Here is a 26,366-nt window from a genome sequence, read left to right as displayed (position 1 = left end):
ATTTTTGTGTATGGTGTAAGTTGGTGCTCAAGTTTCATTTTTTTGCATGTAGCTGTCCAGCTCTCCCAACACCTTTTATTCAAGAGGCTATCTTTTCTCCATTTTATGTTATTGCTCCCTTTGTTGAGTATTAATTGCCCATAGAGACTTGGGTTTATTTCTGGGCTCTCTGTTCTGTTCCATTGGCCTATGTGCCTGTTTTTATGCCAGTAGCAGGCTGTTTTGATTACAGTGGCCTTTTAATATAGTTTGGTTCTCAGGTATTGTGATTCCTCCTACTCTGTTCTTCTTTCTAAAAATTGCTTCAGGTATTCAGGGTCATTTATGGTTCCATACAAATTTTTGAAGTGTTTGTTGTATATCTGTGAAATATGTCATTAGTACTTTAATAGGGATTGCATTGAATTTATAAATTGCATCAGGTAGTATGGACATTTTGATGATACTAATGCTTCTAATCCATGAACATGGTATATGCTTTCATTTGTTGGTGTCTTCCTTGATTTCTTTCTTCAGTGTTGTATTGTTTCCTGAGTATACGTCTTTTACCTCCTTGGTTAAGTTTATTTCTAGGTAGTTTATTTTTCTTGTTGCTGCATTAAATGTTTTTTTTCCTGATTTCTGTTTCTAATATTTCATTGTTGGTGTACAAAAATGACTTTGATTTCTGAATATTGACTTTGTATCTCTCTGTTTTGCCAAATTCACTAATTAGGTGGAGTAGTTATTTGGTGGAGTCTATGGGAATTTTTATATACACTATTATGTCATCTGCAAACAACAATAATTTTGCATTCTCCTTTATAATGTAGATGCCTTGTATTTCTTTTTCTTGTCTGATTGCTGTGGCTAGGACTTCCAATACTATGTTGAATAGGAGTGGTGAAAGCAGGCATCCTTGTCTTGTTTTTTATCTTAGTGGGAAAGCTGTAAGTTTTTGCCAATTGAGTATGATGTTGGCCTTAAGTCTCTCACACATGGCCTTTATTATGTTGATGAATGCCCCCTCTATTCCCACTTTGCTAAGTGTTCTTATCATAAATCAGTACTGTACCTTATCAAATGCTTTTCCCTCATCTATTGATATGATCATGTGATTTTTGTCTTTGCTTTTGTTTATGTGATGTATTACCTTTATTGATTTGTGAATATTGTACCATCCTTGCATCCCTGGGATAAATCCCACTTAGTCAGAATGTATGATCTTTTTAATGTATTGCTGGATGCAGTTTGTGAATATTTTGTTCAGGATTTTAGCATCTATGTTTATCAGCAATATTGGCCTGAAGTTTTCCTTCTTTGTTGTATCTTTATCTGGTTTCAGTATTAGGATGATGCAGGCTTCATAAAAAAAGTTTGGGAGTCTTCTATCTTCTTGAATTTTTTTGAATTATTTGTGAAGGAGGGGGGTTAACTACTCCTTAAATGCTTTATATAATTCCCCTGTGAAACCCTCCAGTCCAAGGTTTTTGTGTGTTGGCAGTTTATTGATTAGTGCTTTGATTTCATCAGCTGTTATCAGTACATTCAGGACTTCTTCATTCAGATTGAAAGATTATATTTTTCTAGAAATTTGTCCACTTTACCCAGGTTTTCATATTTCTTGGCATACAGTTCTTCATAGTAATTTCTTACAATCCTTTGTATTTCTGTGGTATCAGTTGTAATCTCTCCTCTTTCATTTCTGATTGTGTTTATTTTGGGTCCTCTCTCTCTCTTTTTTTTTTCTTTCACAATGAGCCTGCCTAATGGCTTGTGGATTTTATTTATCTTTTCACAAAGAACCAACTCCTGAATTCATTGATCCTTAGAATTGTGCTTTTAGTCTCTATGTCATTTAATTCTGCTCTGATCTTGGTTATTTCCTCTCTTCTACTTGCTTTGTGGTCTTTGTTGTTTTTCCTCGAGTTCTTGTAGGTGTAGGGTTAGGTTGTTTATTTGAAATGTTTTTATCTTTTTTCAGTAGGCCTGTAGTGCTATGAACTTTCCTGTCAGGACTGGCTTTGCTGTGTCCCATAAGTTTTGGATTGTTGTAAGTTCATTTTTTTGTTTGTTTGTTTCCAGAAACTTTTTGATTCCTTACTTTGATTCCTTAATTTCACTCTTGATTCATTCATTGTTTAATTGCATGCTATTCAATCTCCATGAGTTTGAGTATTTTGGGTTTTTTCCTTGAGGTTGGTTTCTAGTTTCAGTCCCTTGTGGTCAGAGAAAATGCTTGATATGATTTTCAATTTTCTTGAATTTGTTGAGGCTTATTTTGTGTCCTATCATGTGGTCTATCTTTGAAAATGTTCCAAGTGGGCAGCGACCAGAGGGGAGAGGGACGGGAATTTAAGGGGAAAAATGGGGAGGGATTTTGAGGAACAAGTATGAAAGACACAGGGATGAGGACTGGGGGGGGGGGGGAATGGGAGGGAGGTGGGGAGACGGGGCAGGGGGTGCTGGGATGGGAGAAATAGACAAAAAAAACTGTACTTGAAAAATAACTAAATAAAAAATGATAAAAAAAGGAAAAAAAAAGAAAATATTCCATGTGCATTTGAAAACAATATGTATTTAGCTTTTTTGGGATGAAGGGCTCTATATATATCAATTAAGTCCATTTCATCTAGGGCATTGTTCAATGACACAATATCTTTCTTGATATTTTGTTTGGAAGATCTGTCCTTTTTTTTCAGTGGAGTGTTGAAATCCCCAACTATAATTGGTTGCTGTCAATATTTTTCTTAAAGTCCCCTAGGGTTTTCTTTACGTATTTGGGTGCTCCTATGTTGGGCACATATATATTTACAATATTTATGTCTTCTTTCCCTGCATATTATGAAGTGACCTTCTGGGTCTCTTTTTATGGCTCTTATTTTGAACTCTATTTTGTCTGATGTGAATTTTGCTACCCTGGTTCTTTTTTCCTGTCCTTTTGCTTGGAATGATTGTTTCCAGCCCTTCACTTTCAATCTGTATAGATCTTTTTTCCTGAGGTGGCTTTCTTGTAGGCAGCATATGTGTGGGTCATGGTTTCTTATCCATTAAGCTATTCTATATCTCTTAATTGGGGCCTTTTCCCATTTATGTTTAAAGTTATTATTAATAGGTACTTAGTCACTGCCATTTTGCATACCTGTGTTCTTCTCTTTCTCATTGTTTTTCTTCCTGTTCTTAAAGCAGTCCCTTTGGCATATCTTGCAATACTGGTTTGGTGGAGGTGTATTATTTTAGCCTTCTTTGTTTGGGAAGCTCCTTTTTTGGCCTTCTATTTTAATTGAAAGCCTTAGTGGATAAAGTAGTCTTGGTTGCAGGCCTCTGGTTTTCATTACATGGAATATTTCTTACCATTTCCTTTTGGCTTGGAGCATTTTCATTGAGAAATTAGCTTCTAGTTTTATGGGGGCTCCCTTGTATGTTACTTCCTATTTTTCCCTTGCTGCCTTTAAGATTGTCTTTTCATCTTGGAATTTTGCCATTTTAATTATGATGTATCTTTTTTAAAAGATTTTATTTATTTATCTTTAGAGGGGGAGGGAAGGAGAGAGGGAGAAAAATATCAATGTATGGTTGCCTCTCCTGCGTCCCCCACTGGGAACTGGCCTGCAACCCAGGCATGTGCCCTGACTGGGAATTGAACCATTATCCTTTGTTTCGCAGGCCCGTGCTCAATCCACTGAGCTACACCAGTCAGGGGTAATTATGATGTGTCTCAAGTTGGGCATCTTGATTGGGACTCTCTGTGTTTCCTGGATTTGTGTGAATTTTTCTCTTATCAAATTAGGGAAGTTTTCCATCATTACTTTTTCAAACAGGTTTTCTATCTCTGGCACTCTTCTTCTCCTCTGGTATCTGTATTATATAAATATTACTACGTTTCATATTGTCCTACATTTTCCTTAATTCCTCTTTATTCTTTCCGAGCATTTTTTTTCTTGTCTCACTTATTCTGGGTGTTTTTTTCTATCCTGTTCTCCAACTTGCTGATCCAGTCCTTTGCTTCATGTAGCCTGCCTTCGGTTCCTTCTACTGTGTTCTTCAGTTCAGAAATTGTGTTCTTAATTTCCTCTTGGCCTTTTTCGATAGTTTATATTTCCTTTTTCACATTAGCATATTTTACAGTGAGTTCACTGTAGTTTCCCTGTAGTTTCTGGTAATTCTTTGTGAGCTCATTGAGCTTCCTAATAACCACTGCTTTGAAATCTGTATGTGATAATTGACTTGATTTTATCTCATTTAGCATTCTTTGTGAGACTTCCTCCTTTCCTTTCATTTTTGGGTTGTTTCTTTGTCTTCCCATTGTTTGTGAGACTCTTCTTGTTAGCCTCTGCTTCTTCAATTGATCTGTTCTGACTCCCTTGGTTTCTGGTGTGAAGTTCTGCGAACTTATGACCTATGATATTCAGTGGTGCAGTCTGCTTGATCTCCTGGGGGTGTGGCGTATGTTGGCTCTCTGTATGTCTTTGGGTTTTGATTGTTGTTGTGTCCTTCCCTCCTGCTGGTTAACTGAAGGTCACTCCATCCACCTCATTTTCTATTCTGTTGTGCAGGTATAGACAGGTTGTGCTGAAGCTGATTCTTCTGTGTGTATGAGGTTTTGAGGCTTTTCCCTTATTCCTATTCAGTTGTTTGTTCTGGGTAATTTCTCCACCATTTAGTTGTATTTCCAGATCAGTCATGAGTGGATGTTACTGAGGCTTCCACTCCCTCCTTCACTTTCTTGCATTGTTTCTGTTGGTGGTTTTTTTGTTGGTGGGTTTTTTCTTCCAGCAGGTAGGTTGGTGTTCACAGCTCCCACCTACTATTTATTTGTGATCAATTGGAGGAGGAAGGCAAAATGGTTTTAGACAGCAGCAGTGTATTCTATGGTATTTAAAGTACCAACATGCAGAGAAGAGACAGAAGATCCTTTGGATATGCATAGTGGTAACCATGATATTTCACCCAACTAGCCACTTTTTAGAAAGGGTGGAAAAAGATAAGACTCTTGTTAGGGGTGGGAAAGTATTGTTAGTGGGATCTAGAAAGCAGTGAGCTTGTGGGAGGGCAGATTATGAAGTAAAGTGAGAGTAAAGGACAGAAAATAGATGTAGTGTGTGAAAGAATATAGTTAACCACCACAGTAATAAAGTTCAGGAAACAGTGAAGTGAGCTGAGATATGCAAGGGGTGCTGTATGGTATTTACAATTATATGGAGCAGCAATTATTTACATTGTAATGGAGCAACAAGCATATGACAGAATCTATGTGATCAAATAACAAGAATATGAAGTATAGGACCTAGAGTAGTGTGCTATTGGAACACAAGTGAAATGAAAGATGGAAAATTAAAAATACACTATGAACGAGAGAACAAAGGAAACTAGTCAAACAATGCCATTTAACAAACCAAGTGAAGAAGACTAAACAGAAAGAAGAGAAATATAAAAATGCTAATAAAATATAAGATGTAAGAACAGTAAAAAATAATAATAATAAAAAATATACAGTAATTTGCAAGTTCTGGAGTAGCCAAGTGAAATTTGTCTCACTGTCTCAGTTGTTAGGATGACCCCTCTTTTGATCTAACTTTGGTCTTTTTATGGTTCCAGGTTTTATTGTCTAACCTGTGGGAATTTAAAAAAAAGGAAGGAAGAAAGAAGGGAAGAAAGAAAGAAAAAATAAAAAAATAAAGAAGGAAAAAAGGAAGACAGAATTTAAAAAAATTTAAAAAAAAGGAGCCTTCTCCTGCTTTAAAGTGGCCAAGCCAGTTCTTCTGGTCTTCCTGGCTGCAGCAGGCTCAGGAGGGATTGGTTTCACTTTTCTCCCTTCCTGAGTTGCACTCTTCACAGTTGCTAAGCCTCCAGCCCAGTTCTTCAGTATGCTGCTGGGTCTCCAGTGCCCTTCTGTGACCAGCCTACGCCTTCAGTCTACTAGTTGCACTGTCCGTGATGTGCACCAGTTAAGGGCACACCACCTTCTTGCTCTTTGCTGCCCTAGATGCTAGGAACTCTCAGAGTCCCTTCAGGGTAGTTCAGTGACCCATTGAGTTAAGTATTTCTGGGGATTACTGACTCCCTGAGCCCTGCAGCTCTCTTCTGGGGGCATCTCCAATTCCTCTTTGAGAGCCAGTCAGCCCTGCAGGGTCCTGGGCACAGGGTCCAGGTGGGAGATGCCTCTCTTTGGCGGGGTCAGGTTCTGTCCCAGTGCTGCGGGCCTGAGCACTGGGCCTCTGGTGTTTTGGGGGTATGGGTGGCCACCAGGCCTTGGGGTCAGGGGTCAGACCTCGGAGTCAGGCACATGCAGTCTCCAGGGCTGCGGGTGTGAGTGCAAGGCCAGGAGGGGCTAGGGACTCAGGAGGCTGGGGCAGTTGCTGTGCAGAATTCTGCAAACAGCCACTGAATGCTTCTTTTTTCTTTTTGAAAAATTCCTCCTATTTTAGCCTGCCACTCCAAACAAGCACTTGGCCTCTCACACAGCTCAACTCTCCAATTAGACAGGGACTATTCGGGTCAGGGTCCACCATAGACCAACTCCTCCCTGCTGGAGTCCACAGTTTCAGCTGTGTGTTTGCTGCTTTGTTTTTATTCACCCCCTGAGACTTTAAGCATCCAGGTCCCTCCTGATGCTGCTCAAACCTTGTTTGGCAGGGGAGAGAGCCATTGACCTGGCTATCTCCCAAGAATCCTGTGGTAGACCCTGTGGGCTCCCAGGCTGGGGCTGTAGCCACCCTGGTCCCCATGCTGGTCCCAGGGACCTTATTGTCCTGAAGCAATCTCCTTACTGTCTGATTTTTCAATGTCCTCTACAACTTTTGGCCTCCAATCTTCATGTATGCTGGGATACCGTCACTCTGTTCCTCAGAAGGTAGGCTAGGTGTTTCCTCTGTGCACAGGGGGAAGTGGACTCCACTCCTACCTATCTCGTGTCCATCTTCCCTAAGTGGTATTCTGAGAGTTGTCATCCTTTGCTATTCATGTGTTTTTTTCACTCAGTGTTTTCTGCCTTTTTGTTTGCTCTTGGATGAAGTGAACTGAGGGAGGTAACATTGAGACCTTGAGAGAACTCCCTGAGATTTTTCCTGTTGTAGTAATTTAAAAAATTCTAATCATAAGTATATTTCTGTATACCTGAATGCTACTGACATTTGTGACAAAATATCCATTATTTAAGTTTTCAGTTATTTACAACATGACGAACATAGCTAGTGCTAGTAGAGCAGGGGTCCCCAACCCCCGGTGCCATGGCCAGTACATACGTTTTGTGGCCTGTTAGGAACCAGGCCGCACAGAAGGAGGTGAGTGATGAGTGAGCAAAGCCTCATCTGTATTTATAGCTATGCCCCATCGCTCTCTTTAGCACCTGAGATCCACCTCGTGTCAGATTGGCTGTGGCATTAGATTCTCATAGGAGCGCAAACTCTGCCATGAACTGCTCATGTGGGGGATCTAGGTTGTGCACTCATGAGAATCTAGTGCTTGATTATCTAAGGTGGAGCTGAGGTGGAGCTGAGGCACTAGGGAACAGCTGCAAATACATATTGTCGTTAGCAGAGAGGTTTGACTGCCCAGAGACCATAATAAATCAATTACTTGCAGACTCCTATCAAAACGCTACCAGTGTGTGGCAGGTGACAATGAAGCTGCATCTAGAGGCAGGATATAAAGCCATCCTCCCACCCACAGTGTGTGAAAAAATTATCTTTCAGGAAAGTGGCCCCTGGTGCCGAAAAGGTTGGAGACCACTCTAGTAAAGGGTTCTTAACTTTTTCTATGGCATGAATTCCTTTGGCAGTGGATCCCATGAGACACTTCTCAGAATAATGATTTAGATGTATAAAATAAAATACACATTATTTCAAAAGAAACCAATTATTTTTTATTGTTGTTCAAGTACAATTATCTTCATTTTCACCCCACCACACCCCACGCGTCCCTGCCTCCCTCCCTCAAACCCACCCCCTTTGACTTTGTCCATGTGTCCTTCATACATGTTCCTTCATGCTCCCCCATTATCCACTATTATCCCTCTCCATCCTCCTCTCAGATTACTGTCAATTTGTTCTTTACTTCAACGTCCATGGTTGCATTTTGCTTGCTCATTTGTTTTGTTGATTAAGTTTCACTTATAAGTGAGATCATATGGTATTTCTCTCTCACTGCTTGGCTTGTTTCACTTAGCATAATGCTATCTAGTTCCATCCATGCTGTCATGAAGGGTAGGAGCTCTTTCTTTCTTTATGCTGCATAGTATTTCATTGTGTAAATGTACCATAGTTTTTTGATCCACTCATTTACTGATGGGCACTTAGGTTGCTTCCAGCACTTGGTTATTGTGAATTATGCTGCTATGAACATTGGGGTACATAGATTCTTTTCAACTGGTGTTTCGGGATTCTTAAGGTATATCCCAACAGTGGTATTTCTGAGTCAAAAGGCAGTTCCATGTTTAGTTTTTGAGAAAATTCCATATTGTTTTCCATGTGGCTGCACCAGTCTGCATTCCACCAAGAGTGCACTAGTGTTCCCTTTTCTCCACAACCTCTCCAACACTTGTTGTTTGTTGATTTGTTTATGCTGTCCATTCTGATCAGTGTGAGGTAGTATCTCATTGTGGTTTTAATTTACATCTCTCTGATGGCTAGTGATGCTAAGCATCCTTATGTCTCTGGGTCCCTCTTTGTCCTCTCTGGGGAAGTGTTCAAGTCCATTGCCCATTTTTTAGTTGAATTGTGTTCCTGGAGTGGAATTGTGTGTGTTCTTTATATATTTTGGAGATCAAACCCTTGTCTGAGGTATCATTTGCAAATGTATTTTCTCACATAGTTGGTTCTCTTTTGATTTTAATTCTGTTTTCTTTAGCCATGCAGAAACTTTTTATTTTGATGAGATCCCATTTGTTTATTCTTTCCTTTATGTCTCTTGCTCTAGGGGACATATTGGTGAAAATATTACTGCATGGATATCTGAGATTTTTCTGCTTATGTTCTCCACAAGGACTTTTATGGTATCACAACTTATACTTAAAGGAAACCAATTGTATCAAAATAAAGTTCTCTAATTATTTTCTTTGAAAAGGAGTGATATAGTAACATAAGTGCTTGTTTATTATTGTAGTAAATAATAACATTTAGCTGAGGTCAAAATGACTACTATAACTTACAAGTACTGGTGAGCATTGAGGATATTTTAAGATATCAGCTACAGTAGTAATGTGACTTGAAAATATCTATGATTTCTACTGATGACAAAGTCACAGGTATTGTTAATATTACTATGGTTTGTTGCCTGCATTTATCATTGAAAAAATTACCACAGTTCAGTGAATTATTACTGAAGATAAAGATGTAATTCTTTTCTTTTTCATATTCCTTACCCTCTAAATATTATCCAGTGGCTCCTGTTTAAGAAGCTTTGCTGGGTTGATTGTTCCTCCCCCCCAAAAAATATTTTGGTATTCTCAGTACCTCAGAATGTGATATTATTTGGAAATAGACCATTACAGATGTAATTAGTTCAGACAAGATCATACTTGGAATGGGATTGGGTCCCTAATCCAATATAACTGCTGTCCATATAGAAGTGAAACTTTGGATACAAACACACCCAGGCAGAGGAAGAACACCATGGGAAAATGAAGGTAGAGACTGGGGTAGAGACTTGGCTTGCTTTTACAAGCCAAGGAATGCCAAAAATCACCAGCAAAGCCCAGAAAGCTAAGCAAGAGGAATGGAACAAATTGTTATTCTTGGCCTCAGAAGAAACCAACCCTGCTGACACCTTAATGTCAAACTTCCAGCCTCTACAACTGTGAGATAATAGATTTTTTGTTTAAACCATCAGTGTATGGTATTCTGTTACAGCAGTCACAGCAATATAATACAGACCTCTCAGACCTCAGTCAGCCTTTTGTCCTTTCTGGGTACTCATCAGATATCTAGAAAATGTGGTACCAGGGCACCCATTGCAGAGCAGCCCAGGTAAATTCTTGTCAGACCCACAAGTGAAAAGATCTGAATTTTAGCTCCAGCTTGGTTTCAGAGGGTGAATAACTGTGAGCAAGTCCTTCTTGGACCAGTTCCTTTCTTGAAAAATGAAGGGTGGAATCAAGCTCCTTGAGATCCCTCAACTTCTCCCCTTTAGGATCTCCTCATTTAGTAAGGGACACTTCTGGGAAGGTCAGGCCCATACTTCCTTTACCTCCCATGTGAGGCACTTACTTGAACACCATCATTCAATTTCAATGAGAAATGCCACTATGAGCCTGAGAAGTATAACCTTGTGTTATAACTGCAGTGGATGTGGCATTTAGGTTATGAACTCAGTTCAGCTCTATGACATGGACCTGTGAACCCCTGACCCCGTACCTTAGGACATCGTGGAAAGTGACATCCCCGCCATTATGCAGCCTCTCCATTTCGTAGCACATGTGCTTAAAAAGCAGTTTGTCCTTGTCCAGGTCCACCTCCAGCCGTCCCCGCAGTAGTCGCAGCAGGAATTTCACACGAAAAGTTGGAATCACGCCCTGGCAGCAGAGCACAGTTATCATTAGGCTGTAATGTTTCAACTGGGGTTCTGTTTTCACACCAAAAAACATGGAGCAATTTCTCAAAAGATGGTAAACTAGGCACCAGATGGCAAGGAAGTGTTTTGTCTTTCTGGAGGCTGGGTCAGGGCATGTGCACTGAGAAGAACAGGAGATAAAAGCTGAGCACTTCATAAGGCACATAAACATCCAATCACTGTGTTGTAGACTGAAACTAATATAATATTGCATGTTCACTGTAATTAAAAACATTTAAAAATAAAATAAAATAAAAAAATAAAATAAAATAAAATAAAAAGTTTTTTTAAAAAGCTGAGCACATAGAGTTTCTGCTGGTGTGTCTCTAGTTCTGCAGGATTTCAGAACCATGCAGGAGCCCAGGAGGGGAGAAAGCTCTCCCTCTGCCTGTCCTGGCCTTGACACTTGCTAGGCCATGCTTTTCTTTCCATAACCTGTTCCACTGACTCAGCCTCTGCTCATGTGTTTCTTCAACATATATACTGAGTGGATCAGTAGTGCATTAGCACAAAAATGAAACATACATATTGTACATGATCTTCTTCTCACTTAGTCTGGATATAAGATACTTCTAAATGGAGAGTGTCCAACCCATGGCCTCTGGGCCACATATAGCCCAGGATGGCTATAAATGCAGCCCAACACAAAATTTTAAATCAACTTAAAATATTACTAAGTTTTATACTAAATTTTATTACTTGGATATATACATTTTCTATATTAGTGATCACAAAATTAGGACATGCTCAATGATTTTAAAAGATTATTGAAAGGGCCACTGCATAATTAGGGTTATTGTGTGAAAACTTTTTTGCTCATCTGTGGTGGCAGTTATCACAAAAATTATACACAGACCTTTTTTTTGCTCACCAGTTTTCATTAGTGTTTTTGTATTGAATACGTGGCCCAAGACAACTCTTCTTCTTCCAGTGTGGCCAAGAGATGCCAAAAGGTTGGATGCTTTTGTTCTAAACATTTATTATAAGTTGTTCTATGGAATGATAATTCCTTTCCAGTTCTTTTCCATTATTAGGCCAATTACATACAAGATAATTGGGTCCTTAGGTCTGCCCTCTTCTTGGTCAGATTCTGAAAATCTTCCATGTGTCACTCCCTTCCAAGCAACAAAACATGTTGTGTCAGCCTGACTGTGTCTTTAAATTAGGTATTGGGCATGTAGCAGGAACACTGGTGAGCCATGAATTCCTGTCAGTTAACACAAGAGTGGAGGTCCCACTTTCCATGTGTATGTCAGAAGAAGGAAGGATCATACAGGTAGAAGTCATGGAGATCAAGTGGGTCCAATTTAGATAAGAGCTGGGTGAGACAGCTGCACATGCAGGTCACTGTCTTGAAAGAAAATCCCTTACAGATGGTGCCTGGATGAAGTAGGGGTTACCAAGGAAATAGCAAACAAAGGGAGTGAAGAAAGCCATATATGGTTGTGCAGGCCCCAGCTCTAGGCCAGGACACCCCATTTACTTCAGCCTGTTCTGGTCCCTTGGTCTTTGTGCTCCCAGTCAACTCTTCCTGAAACTATTTTTAGATTGTTGCCCAAATTTTCCCATGATTGAACTTTCCTCATTTTTTAGATATTGGGTCAAGTAGCACTTCTCAAGACAGGACCAGCCCTGCTAAAGTTGTCTTCCCCTGACTCTAATGACTGTCTACCATATTACCTTCTTCAAAGTGTTTACAGGTGTTTGAAATAATAGTAATTATTATTTAATTTTAATTCTGTCTCCTATATTAGAACAGAAGACTTTTCCATCTTGTTCATTGATGTAAATGCCTAGAATTATGCCTGAGTGTCTGCTAGGCTGAACAATGGGCAAGAGAAGGAGGATGAAGAAGAAGCTGCTGCTGCTTTGGCTAATTCTAGTAAATCTTTGGGTAAGCTTCATTATTAAAAAAGTCAAATAATAAGTTCAAAAATAAAAATATCAACTTTAAGAAATTGCTCAAATAACTCCTTTGCACTTGTAATCAGGATTGCTCTGAGGTTGAGGTGATCATGAAACTGTATTATAATTGTCAATTTGGTAATTTGAACTTGTTTCTTTAGAGCTCCCTTGGTTTCCTTTCTTAACCTTCTGAAAGCCTGAAGAAGAGGACCTTCTTGGTTGGAAAGAACATGAGAGGGAACTATTCTGTCCCTCTCCCCTCTTAGCATACTCTGCTGGATGGTCAATGACAACTTTCTGCAATTCATCAATGGTCATTCAAAATTCAATATATGTCAACTGCCAACAATAATACTATCTTTGAGGTGTGCCAATAAGTCCTTTTTGGGTGGAGCATGAAATGACAATCTACTCTCCTACCTCTCGTTTATCATCTACCATATTCCATATGATTTGAAAGTGGCGAAGATCATTGTAACTTAAAAGCTGGTCCTCCTCAGTGGAATAAAACAAGGAAAAATTCTCTACTATTATAGCTAAAAGAAAGAGAAAAATGGTGAAGTTAGACAATTATTCCAATCTGTAATTTATTAGAAAATGTAACACCTATATTGTAAATAATGAATTTTATCAGCTACATGTTAAGACAAAAATTTTAAGCGCTTTCAGTATGGTTTCCAAGTTGGCAAGGTTTACATTTGAACTAAGCTATTTCTCTAGCTCCTGGCTTTCCAAAACATGAGGGTCGTGAGCATAAACATACATTCTGTGTATATAGATATTCATGCCAGGTGGCTTTCTCTTGTAGTAGAGAGTCCCAGAGCAGTTTTTGAAGGTTAGTTTGAGTTCTGGGTGGCCCCACAGCTGGGTGAAAAATGTATCTTTTAAAAACATAAATGTAACATTTGGGGACTTTACGGGTATTCCCTCCATATTTGTTCAATTCAATCCTTGAAAACTCTTTTCAGGTTAATAATCATAGTATATAGGACAACTATTGAAATTGCAATCAACTGTCATTTAAAACTGTGCCTTTCAAAAGTCTTTCTAGCTTTTGGATGGAGAGGTAACAATTTATAATTAATGCTATGAAACACCTTCCCCAAGCAACTGAGGATAATTACTTGAAAATTATACATAAGTACCTGAGTTTAAAGAGATTAAAAATATGCAGTGAATATCACTTACCTACAAGTAGATTTAGCATGATGTAGGCAATGATGACATAAAATGAACAGAAATACATAAGTGCCCCAGCATAATTTCCACAGTCAGTTGCCCAGTATGTAAATTCATCTGGAGTACAAAAGGGTGGCTGGACCTGTGGGGCAGTGGGAGGGAGCAAGTAAGGAGAGACAGCAGAGAAGAATACACATTAACTAACTGAGTTAATGAACATATTCCTAATCCATGTAAAATATAATTAACTTCAAAGTAATCTCTCAAAAACTACATACATTGGATACACCATCTGTGGCAAAAATCAAAAATAATATTTTATTTATACTGTGATTTTAGTCTTGTAGAATCACAAGTTCACTGCCACTTTAGTAGCATAATGAGAATGAACTGGTTTCCTCTAAGAGGTGCTCCCTCCACTTCCACTAGCCCCAAATGATAATTTGTCACTGTGATGCAAACTGTAAAACAAAAGGACATTTAAATTTTTTTCTCTAACTTAAGTAATTGGATAAAATTTTAGGAGGATGTGTTATACACAGAAATTTACATTCAAACTGTGCAAGGAGAAGCCAGTGATCCTTATTCCCAGAGCGCCATTAGGACATGTTATGACATTCCTGACTCAATACTTAGAGGCCAACACCTCTAAGGAAACCTCCTGGTTTCTTTCAGCCAGACAGACTAGTTTGTTCTTCTACACATCCATGACATTCTGATTATTCTTTATTTTGAGTTTATTTAATTATGTCTAGTATTATATAAAATTTATCCAAATTAATTCATGTATAAAGTTCCTACCATGTACTAGGTTCCTTCCTGGTGTTGGGGACAGACTGGTAAGCAAGATAAAGACCCTGTCCCTCCTTCATTTGCTGACAGTCTAGAGCTGCACAGTCCAATGCAGTAGCCACTAACTATAAATTTAAATTTATGTTCATTAACATTAAATACAATTAAAAATTCAGTTCCTTATTTTAACTGGTCACATATCAAATGCTCAATAACCACATGAGGGTAGGACTGGACAGTGCAGATGGCCATCATTGTAGAAATTTCTTTTGAACAACATTGGTCTAGAGGGTGAGGAAGATGAAATAAACTAATCAACCTAATAATTCATGACAGTTGTGATACAAACTACAAAAGAGAAATATAAGGTGCTATAAAAACATATAACTGGTAGTCTTAGCATAAAAAAGGATTGTTTAATGAAGTGATGTTTAAAGTGATATCTGAAGAATGATGAAGAAGTAGCCTAGAAAAAGAAAGTGCATCTCAGAGTCCTTCACCTAAGCTCCTTGAGGATGGTTTGGAATCACTGAAGCCCTGGCACCCAGTATGCTCAATACAAACCAGTGAAGCAGAATTGAATTAAAGAAGCAGAATTCCAGTTTGTACTTGACTACCAAAATACTGAAGGTGAAAGGAAAGAACAAGGCCCATATAGTACATATTTATTGAATGGAACTACAATAGTTCAAGCTGAGTTCACTGGGTACTCTTTTTGCATGTCTATACACTGTGATGCAAAAAAATGCAATTTTATGGACTAAAAGACCAGGATATGTGTTTTGTACACAAAGTCTTGGTACTAATAAAGATACAGCCAATGTTGCATGGCCAAAGAGTTTCACTTGATTCTAAGCTGAGGCGTTGTTAATGCTAAAGAGATATTTACCATACAATCATGCATAATCTTGTTCCAGTCTTCGCCTGTGACAATTCGGAAGAGCACGGTAATAGCTTTGCCAGCCGAAGAGAAGTTTGCATGCCTAATTTAAGAAAAAAAACAGAATGTGAATAATATAGTTGTCATAAAATAATAAGGTTTGTCACCATCCAAACAGGTGGATTTTGGAATAAATTTGGTTGCCAAATAACCATTTCCAAAGGTTACACCCTCTCTTTGTTCATTGTCTATACTTGTCCTCAAGTATAGCTGTCTTAATAACCCAATCCTAGCATTGTGCCACCAGTTTCTTGCCATTCATCTTGATTGACTGAGGGAGCAAGCTATGAAAATATAAAGTGATTCTTTCACAAGGATTATGCTATGAAAGATGGAGGTGCCATGTTTTAAATAAGTCATCTCTGCAACAACACATATCTATATATCATTTGTGGTCTAAGGATTTTTTTTAACATTATGAGACACTTTTACAAAATTTAAGGTAATCTTTGAAAAATGTTTTTTATACAATAACCATTTGGGGGTTCTAACTTCCCATGCTTAACTAAAAAATAAGAAAGGAAAAAACCCAATGTCATCTCAAAATTATTTATTAAAATAATACATCATTTTTTGGCAGTGTGTGAATAGAAAAATGCTAGAATTCACAAGGATATCAGTAGTGGTTATTCCTGCATGGTAGTGGAGTTATAGATTTTTAAAATTTTATTCCTGCATTTTCTGTCTCTAAAGTAAACATGTATGCTGTTTTCAATTAAGAAAATGACCTTTTTAATTTTGTTTGAATTTACAACTGATTGCTTCTCCCTTCTCCTCCATCTCTAATAGACAAGAAGCATTCAGGTATTTATTCTGATTTCATTACTAAAAAAGTTTGCTGGATAAACGAATGGAAAGATAAATACACACAAACCTGTTAATGTTCTCTCCATATTTCACAGTACCAAATAAAACAACTCCAGCAAAAGCATAACACAGCAGCAATAAAAACATTCCTACAATGATAAAGAAGCTTTTATACATGCTGACGACCACTGTCAGGAGGAGCATTTTCAGTGTTACCTGTATGGAGATGGAGATGGAGAGAGAGAGAGAGAAAGAATATGAATATTCAACTCATTAAGCTGTGGAGAACATGGGAAGTAAACAGCATTCATGCAAGTTGGCACAAGAGTGACCCTCAGGATATCATTTGAAAATTGCTTCCTATTAGCTATTAAATCTGAATATTACTCACAAACCCTTTGACAGAAATTCTACTTGTATTTTTAACTGTTCAGTCTTTTCAGCCAAATTAATAAAAATTTCATCTTAAGATTTTTAGTCTTCTATTCTCTCTTCTTTTGCTTTTTCTTTTTATAAGGGCTATAAATTTTAGGGCTGTAGCAAGTAGACTCAGTATTTTTCCACAAACAGATGTTCATAAGAACAAACCTAAACAATGGTGAAATACTAAATACTATCAAATATGAAGTGTGTTGATTATGTGGGTATATGGAATGCATATGACAATGTCAGTATCAAAAAGGAAATTATTTAAAAAATGAAAAATATGTGTGGACTGTACTCATATGTATGCACATTAATAAATAATATAAACATGGAATCAGATAATTATAAATATTTATTAAAGATTATTTTTATTTGCAGTAAAAACTTTATTAAAAATAAAAACTAAAAATAAAGAAATATTAAGAAGGACAATTGGTTTTTGCCCTCATCTCTATATTTAGTTGATGATTGAGTTTACTTAGCAAATATAAAAAATAAATAAAACAACATGTCAGGAAACATAACAAGGTAACTATCATTTTAATGATTCATTTACTACAAAAGAATAATAAAATATCATGTTTAATGATTCATTTTAATATTTAAAATTTAATCATTTGGGCTTACAGTGTCTAGCAATTTGTTAACTACAATACTGAAGATTAGAAGTCAGCTAAAGTTAGCCATTGCTCCTTTCTTCTCTATTTATGCTGCCTTTGGTGCTGTTCTTCACAATAAATGTACTTACATGCTTTCCACAGATGGAGAAAAACCTAAAGACAATCACGCACGCACCCATCATGTAGGTATATGCATTCTGAAATTTAAAGAGAAGAGAGCCTCTCATAATTTGCACAAAAGATCTCGTTATAGTTCACCTGTTCATTTTGAGTCTTCTGTGAAATCTGCTGAATAATTAGGTTTTTTTTTTTTTAATATTTGAAATGGGGAATCTTTATATGTGACTATATATATATATATATATATTTACCTTTTAGAATTCACTACTAAAAATGGCAAATTACCCACTACCAGCAGAACAGCAAATGTAGGAAAATAAGTATTCAGTGAAAGGTCTAGCCATTTTCCAAGTCTGAAAATCCAATATTGAAATCATTTTCAATATTTCAATACTGAAAAAGCACTGCATTTAAGGGCACTAAAATTACAAAGCCTGAATCTTCATTTATTCAAAAAGAAGAAATTAAATAGAGGATGTCCACTTGATTGCAGATATTAGTTACTGGCAGTAGACTCTCGTATTATCCTTTATGAAACTGTCCACTAGAAAATAAAAACATACAGAGAAAAGTACATTTTATTTAAGGTTATGTAACAATACTCCAAGTGAGCAAACAGCCAAAGAGAGGATGATGGGATATGCCAGTGATTTTCAATCAGTGTGCTGTGGTACACTGCTGTGCCACAAGAATTTTTAATACATGCAATACCTTTTCTGGCTGGTGTGGTTCAGTGGACTGAGTACTGGCCTGCAGACCTAAAAGTCGCCAGTTCAACTCCCAGTCAGGGCACATGCCTGGGCACAGGCCAAGTTCTCAGTTGGGGGAGGGGGAGAGGCAATCAATTAATATTCCTGTTGTACATTAAAAAAAAAAACATGCAATACCTGACTATTTAGTCAGGGCACTGACTTAATTTCCCTTAGATTGTCAAAAAAAAATGACAACAGCTAATTAGTTTTATAATATGTAAAAAATCCTATAAGAAATTTATCTCAAAAAGGTGCTAGCCCTGGCTGGTGTAGCTCAGTGGATTGAGCACGGCTCTGTGAACCAGATAATTGCGGTTCGATTCCCAGTCAGGGCACATTCCTGGGTTGCAGACCGGTTCCCTGCAGGGGATGCACGAAAGGCAACCATACATTGATGTTTCTCTCCCTCTCTCCTTCCCTTTCCCTCTAAAGGTAAATAAATAAAATATTTTTTAAAAAAAAGGTGCTGAAAAGGTCACTGCCAAACCTCATGAATAATTATTAGCTATAAAATTAAATCTTAAATAAAATTTTGGTGTCTCTTTTACTCAGCTGAATTCTATATTTTAAAATTTATTTTTACGCCCTTGCTGGTGTGGCTTAGTGGATTGAGTGCCAGACTGCAAAGTAAAGGGTCCCTGGTTCAATTCCCTGCTGGAAAGCATGCTTCAGTTCTGGGCCAGGTACCCAGTAGGGGGTATGCAAGAGGCAACCACACATTGATGTTTCTCTCCATCTCTTTCTCCCTTCCTTCCCTTATCTCTAAAAATAAACAAATAAAATCATTAAAAAACTTACTTTTACATAAAATAATGACTAACTTTTTTGAGAAGCAAGAACAACCTAGGATAACAATTCAACATAAGGGATCAAGTGAGATAGAATATAAAGAAATCCTGGCAGAGGGAGCTCAAGTGATGCAAAGAATTGCTGGTAGTCAGATGGCTTAACTCCAAAGGTCTCTGGAGACCTCTGGAGACCAGCTGACTGCATGTCTGTTAGTTTAAGATGATTTCAAAGATGTTTTCTTTGTTCAAAACACATTCAATATATGATCAATAACAAGAGAAGACTTGATATGCTTCCTGACTAAGAAAGTTTAATCTGAGAAACAAAGATCCCACTGACTATAACTGTAATAGTAAATGTGGCATTAAGCCTATGTCACAATATGATTTTTCTTGAGAGCCCTTGCCTAGGCAAATGACAACAGTCATAAGATGGACACCTGGGAAGGGGGTCTGGTGAGATCTTTGGTGAGGTGCAAGGAAATGAATGTCTGTACAGAATCATTTCTGAATGGAAACAAGGACTGTATCTTCTGGTCCATTGCAAAATAGAGTGGAGAAGAAGCATGCTTTCAGGCCAGAGGTTTTTAGAGAAGAACAAAAGCAGTGGGGCAGAAAAGACAAGTTGGTCCCAGAGATATCCTCTCTGGGAAGATTTAAAATTAGGAAGCTTACTTTATTGCTTTGTGTAAAGTAAGTAGTGTTTAATTGCAATTTTGAGAACCATAAAATCATGGGCCTTCCTGCTCCTTCTCTTTATGTTAGGTCTAAACTTACTATACGTACCTTTTTGCTTTACATTCTGGAAGTAATAACACCCAACAGCAACTTGGGAGTATTTAATGAATGTCTACCTAACTTTCCAGGCTGTGCAGTTCACAAAAGGAGTGACTGTCTTTGTTTTACTCATTACATTCTCTTTAATTTTTAGCACAGTGGCTTACATACCAGTTGTGCTCAAAAACATTTATCGTTTGAGGAAATGAATCACGGTGACTTAGGGCCCACCTGTGTTTGGCACAGCTCCTGACACTGAAGGTGTCAACTGTCTTGGGAAGAACACAAAACTTCCTGAGCACAACAAAATTTAAAAAATATTTTATTTATTTATTTTTAGAGAGAGGGGAAGGAAGGAGAAAGAGTGGGAGAGAAACATCAATGTGTGGTGCCTCGCATGTGTCCCTTGGCTGGGAATTGGCCTGCAACCTAGGCATGTGCCCTGACTAGAAATTGAACCACAACTCTTTGCTTCATAGGCCCATGCTCAATCCATTGAGCTACACCAGCCAGGGCCTGAGCACAACAATTTCATACTAAAGCAAGGCCCTTGAAATGGGTAAATAGGTTTTGTGTGCCATGAATCTTTTCCAAAGGATGAGAGAATGAATAGGAGCAAGCAGGGAGAAACTGATAATATTGCTTTTGGGTAGGATCAAGAAAGACTAACCAAAAAGAAGATATTTATAATAATGTGTTATAGGTTGGTATAATCTTTACAGTTAGAAAAACTTCACATTATGGATCTTCAAAATGATCATATAGAACATGGAAATTATGAAATTATATTCTCAGTTCAGAGTAGGAAACAGAGAATCATTAAAGACAAGTAACTTGATAAGGCTGAAAAATGGTATAACCCTAGACTAAGACCTAGCATTAACTAACATTGTAACCACTAGCCTCATGACATTATTGAGCAACAATAATTGACATTATTGACTTGAAATATAGTGAGTTTAGTCCTCGCTTCAGCAGCACATATACTTACATTGAAAGGATATAGAGAAGATTAGCATGGCCCTTACACAAGGATGACATGCAAATTTGTGAAGCATTCCATATTTTTAACCCAGGGAACCAAAACAGATCAATTTAAGAATCTGAGGCTAACAAGAAGAGTCTCACAAAAAATGGGAAGACAAAGAAACAATCCCCAAATGAAAGGAAAGGAGGAAGACTCAGAAAGAATGCTAAATGAAATACAGGCAACTCAACTATCAGATATTGAGTTCAGAACAATGGTTATAAGGAAGCTCAATGAGTTCACAGTGAATCATCAGAAACTACAGGGAAACTACAGTGAACTCGCCGCAAACTATATCAGCATGAAAAAGAAAATAGAATCTATCAACAAGGGCCAAAAGGTAATGAAGAATACAATTTCTGAACTGAAGCACACAGTGGAAGAAATCAAAAGCAGGATAGATGAAGCAGAAGATCAGATCAGTGAGCTGGAGGACAAAGTAGAAAAACACACCCAGAAAGAGCAAAAAAAAAAAAGGAAAAAAGACTCAGAAACAATGAAGAGGGATTAAGAGAAATGTAGGATAATATGAAATGTAATAATATGTGTATAATAGAGATACCAGGAGGAGAAGAGGAGGAGCAAGGGATAGAAAATTTATTTGAAAAAATAATGATGGAAAACTTTCCTAATATGGTGAGAAAAAAAGTCACACAAATCCAGGAAACACAGAGAGTCCCAATCAAGAGGAACCAAAAGAGACCCACTTCAAGACATACCATAATTAAAATGGTAATATTCCAAGACAAAGAGAGAATCTTAAAGGCAGCAAGGGAGAAACAGAAAGTAACATACAAAGGAGCCCCAATAAGGTTAGGAGCTGTCCTCTCAATGTAAACACTCCAAGCCAGAAGAGAATGGCAAGAAAATTGCAAGTAATGGGAACCAGAGGCCTGCAACCAAGGCTACTTTACCCAGCAAGGCTCTCAATCAAGGTAGAAGGCCAAATAAGGAGCTTCGCAGATAAAAGAAATCTAAAAGGATACATCTCCACCTAACTAGCTCTGTAAAAGATGCTAAAGGGACTGCTTGAGGGAAAGGAAAGAGAGAGACAGAGAGGAACACAGGTATGAAAAATAGCAATGAATAAGTACCTAACAATAATAACCTTAAACATAAATGAATTAAATGCTCCAGTCAAAAGATGTAGGATAGCTGAATGGATAAGAAAGCATGACCCACACAGATGCTGCCTACAAGAAACTCACCTCAGGACAAAAGACCATCACAGACTGAAGGTGAAGAGCTGGAAACAAATTTACCAAGCAAGTGGACATAAAAAAAGAGATTAGGGTAGCAATACTCATATCAGACAAAATAGATTTAAAAAAAAGCCTAAAGAGAGACACAGAAGGTCACTTCATAATACTCAAGGGAAGAATCCACTAAGAAGACATAAACTTTGTAAATATATATGCACCCAACATAGGAGCACCCAAATACGTAAAGAAAACCCTGGAGGACTTTAAGAAAGATACTGACAGCAACACAATTATACTCAGATTTTAACACCCCACTGTCAAAAATGGACAAATCTTCCAAACAAAATATCAAGAAAGATACTGTCTTTGTTCAATGACAAAGTCTTGATTGTTCAATGTCTTTAGGCATTGAACAATGTCTAAATCAAATGAACTGAACTGATATATATAGAGAGCCCTTCATCTCAAAGAAGCTAAATACACATTCTTTTCAAATGCACATGGAACATTTTCAAAGATAGACCACATGACAGGACCCAAAACAAGCCTCAAAAATTTCAAGAAAATTGAAAATCATCCCAAGCATTTTCTCTGACCACAAGGGACTGAAATTAGAAACCAACACCAAGGAAAAAAAAAACCCAAATACTCAAACTCATGGAGATTGAATAGCATGCAATTAAACAATGAATGAATCAAAAATGAAATTAGGGAAGGAATCAAAAAGTTTCTGGAAACAAATGAAAATGAACTCACAACAATCCAAAACTTATGGGACAAAGCAAAGGCAGTCCTGAGAGGGAAGTTCACAGCAATACAGGCCTACCAAAAAAAGATAGAAACATTTCAAACTAACAACCTAACCCTATGTCTACAAGAACTCAAGGAAAAACACCAAAGTCAGCCCAGAGCAAGTAGAAGAAAAGAAATAACCAAGATTAGAGCAGAATTAAATGACATGGAGACCAAAAGTATAATTCTAAGGATCAATGAATGCAGGAGCTGGTTCTTAGAAAAGATAAAGAAATCCAACAAGCCTTTAAGCAGGCTCATCAAGAAAAAAAAGAGAGAGGACCAAAATAAACACAATCAGAAATGAAAGAGGAGAGATTACAACTGATACCACAGAAATACAAATATTGTAAAAAATTACTATGAAGAACTGTATGCCAAGAAATTTGAAAACCTGGGTGAAATGGACAAATTTCTACAAAAATATAATCCTCCAAAACTCAATGAAGACGAACCAGAAAGCCTGAATACAGCAATAACAGTAGATGAAATTTATGCAGTAATCAAAAAACTCCCAACACACAATAACCCTGGACCAGATGGTTTCCCAGAAGAATTCTACAAAGTATTTAAGGAAGAGCTAACCCCTATCCTTCACAGACTATTCCTAAAAATCCAAAATGATGGAAGACCCCCCAAACTCTTTTTATGAAGCCAGCATCATCCTAATCTGAAAACCAGATAAAAACACAACAAAAAGAAAACTGCAGACCAATATCACTGATGAACATATACTCTAAAATCCTCAACAAAATATGGTGAACTGCATCCAAGAACACATTAAAAAGATCATACACCATGACCAAGTGGGATTTATTCCAGGGATGCAAGGATGGTTCAATATTCCCAAATCAGTAAGTGTAATACATCACATAAACAAAAGCAAAGACAAAAATCACATGAACATAACGATAGATGTGGAAAAAGCATTTGAGAAGCTACAGCAGCCATTTATGATAAAAACACTCAGCAAAGTGGGAATAGAGGGACCATTCCTCACCATAATAAAGGTCACATGTGAGAGATTTACAGCCAACATCGTACTCAATGGGCAAACTAAAGTCTAAAAGACTAAAGTCTTTTCCACTAAGATCAGGAACAAGACGAGGTTGTTCACTTTCACCAGTTGTATTCAACATAGTTTTGGAAGTTTTAGCCACAGGGATCAGACAAGAAAAAGAAATAAGGCATCCAAGTCAGACAGCAGGAAATAAAACTGTCTATTTACAGATGACATGATAGTATACATAGAAAATTCTATAGACTTTCCCAACAAACTGCTCTGCCTAATACATGAATTTAGCAAAGCAGCTGGATACAAAGTCAATATTCAGGAATCAAAGGCAGTTTTGTATACCAACAATGAAACATCAGAAGCAGAAATCAAGAAAAAAATCCCATTTGATATAGCAAAAAAAAAAAAAAAAAGTACCTAGGAATAAACTTAGCCAAGGATGTAAAAGACCTGTATACAGAAAACTGTACAACACCAAAGAAACAAATCAAGGAAGACACAATGGAAACATATACTGTGTTCACGGATTGGAAGAATTAACATCATCAAAATGTCCATACTACCCAAAGCAATTTACAGATTCAATGCAATACCCATTAAAGTACCAATGGCATATTTCACAGACATAGAACAAACACTTGAAAAATTTATATGGAACCATAAATGACCCCAAATAGCTGCTGCAATTTTGAAAAAGAAGAACGAAGTAGGAGGGATCACAATACCTAATACCAAACTGTATTACAAAGCCACTGTAATCAAAACAGCTTGTTATTGTCATAAAAACAGGCACATGGACCAATAGAATAGAACAGAGAGCCCAGAAATAAACCAAAGTTTCTATGTGGTCAATTAATATTTCAACAAAGGGGGCTGCAACATAAAATGGAGTAAAAATAGCCTCTTCAACAATTGGTGTTGGGAGAGCTGGACAGCTACATGGAAAAAAATGAAACTCGAGCACCAACTTATACCATACACCAAAATAAAATTCAAGGTGGATAAAAGATTTAAGTATAAGCCGTGACACCACTAAAATTCTGGAGGAGAATATAAACAGGAAAATCTGAGGTATTTCACGCAGCAACATTTTTACTGATATGTTCCCTAGAGCAAGGGATGTAAAGGAAAGAAGAAACAAATGGGATCTCATCAAAATAAAAAGGTTCTACATAGCTAAAGAAAACAGTATTAAAATAAAAAGACAAACAACTGTATGGGAAAACATATTTGCCAATGATACCTCAGACAAGGGTTTAATCTCCAAAATATGTAAAGAACTTACATGACTTCACGCTAAGAAGACAAGAAACCCAATTAAAAAGTGGGCAAAGGACTTGAACAGACACTTCTCTAAGGAGGACATACAGAGGATCCAGAGACACATGAAAAGATGCTCAGCATCACTAGCCAACAGAGAGAAGCAAATTAAAACCACAATGAAATATCACTTCACACTGGTCAGAATGGCCATCATAAACAAAGCAACAAACAAGTGTTGGGGAGGTTGTGGAGAAAAGGGAACCCTAGTGCACAGTTGGTGGGATTGCAGACTGGTACAATCACTATGAAAAACAGTATGGAATTTCCTCAGGAAACTAAAAGTGGATCTGCCTTTTGACCCAGCATTTCCACTGCTAGAATTGTACCCTAAGAACCCTGCAACACCAATCCAAAAGAACCTATGCACCCCAATGTTCATAGCAGCACAATGTATAATAGCCAAGTGTTGGAAGCAACCTAGGTGCCCATCAGTAAATGAATGGATCAAAAAACTATGGTACATTTACACAGTGGGATTCTACACAGCAGAAAGAAAGAAGGAGGTCCTACCCTTTGGGACAGAATGAATAGAACTGAAGAGCACTATTCTAAGTGAAAGAAGCAGGTTGTGAAAGACAAATACCCTATAATCTCACCTTTAACAGGAACCTAAAGAACAAAACAAACAAACAAGCAAATATAACCAAAGGCAATGAAATAGAGAACAGGCTGTCCAGAGAGGAGAGGGGTGGGAATTTCAGGGGAAAAGGGGAAGCATTTACAGGGACAAGTATAAAGGACACATGGACAAAAACGAAGGGGGTTGGAAATGGGAGGGAGGTGGGGAGGGCTGGGATGGGAGTAAAAGATGGAAAACTACTTGAACAACAATTAAATAAAAAGAAAAAAAAGAAATGGCAGTCTAAATGAAGACTTGTTGTTAATTAAAATATATATTCAATCAAATATTTAGTATAAAAGAAAGCATGTAACATCTCTCCCTCAGAATTTTTTATATGGCTGATATATTGAAATGATAATCCAAGGTGGGACAAAAGTAGGTTTATAGCTGCGAGTACAGAAAACACAGAGTTTATTCTTGTATTATTATTTTTTTAACTATTGTGATATTTTTCAGACAAACAACTGCGACCTACTTTTGCCTCACCCTATGTTTGGGATATGGCAGTTTTAAAAATATATTATGAAATTAGTGTTGTTTGTTATTTTTTATATTTTAAATTTGGGTTCTAGAAAATTTAAAATTATATCTGTGGCATATTTTACTTCTATTGGACAACAGGTGTCAAGGTCATGGTCAAAGACACTCATAGGTGTACATTTTGAGCTTGACCTTGGATTGAATGGAGGCTGAAAGCATTTAGGTAAAACAATGAGAAGTCAGGGATAGACATGGGGAAAGATGTGGTTTAG

The 26,366-nt window shown here is 37.4% G+C and overlaps 1 protein-coding gene and 1 non-coding gene across 3 annotated transcripts in view; one reads left to right on the top strand and one right to left on the bottom strand.

Annotated features, from left to right (window-relative positions):
- Positions 1 to 26,366, bottom strand: part of NALCN (sodium leak channel, non-selective) — a 416,515-nt gene that overhangs the window by 11,609 nt on the left and 378,540 nt on the right. For both annotated transcript variants that reach the window (XM_037142536.2, XM_053670341.1), the window contains 6 exons: positions 17,325 to 17,393; positions 16,218 to 16,366; positions 15,293 to 15,386; positions 13,621 to 13,753; positions 12,853 to 12,968; positions 10,332 to 10,489 (listed from right to left, as the gene is read on the bottom strand). In XM_037142536.2, coding sequence (XP_036998431.2) covers positions 10,332 to 10,489; positions 12,853 to 12,968; positions 13,621 to 13,753; positions 15,293 to 15,386; positions 16,218 to 16,366; positions 17,325 to 17,393 — 719 coding nt within the window. The remainder of the gene's footprint in view (positions 1 to 10,331; positions 10,490 to 12,852; positions 12,969 to 13,620; positions 13,754 to 15,292; positions 15,387 to 16,217; positions 16,367 to 17,324; positions 17,394 to 26,366) is intronic.
- LOC119047169 (U6 spliceosomal RNA) lies at positions 20,596 to 20,702 on the top strand. Its single transcript, XR_005082094.2, has one exon. It is a non-coding gene; the product is annotated as a U6 spliceosomal RNA (small nuclear RNA).

Source organism: Artibeus jamaicensis, unplaced genomic scaffold (assembly GCF_021234435.1).
Source record: "Artibeus jamaicensis isolate MK-2021 breed Jamaican fruit bat unplaced genomic scaffold, CSHL_Jam_final contig_559, whole genome shotgun sequence".
NCBI classification, from domain to species: Eukaryota; Metazoa; Chordata; class Mammalia; order Chiroptera; family Phyllostomidae; genus Artibeus; species Artibeus jamaicensis.
This window is presented reverse-complemented; position numbering and strand designations above follow the sequence as displayed.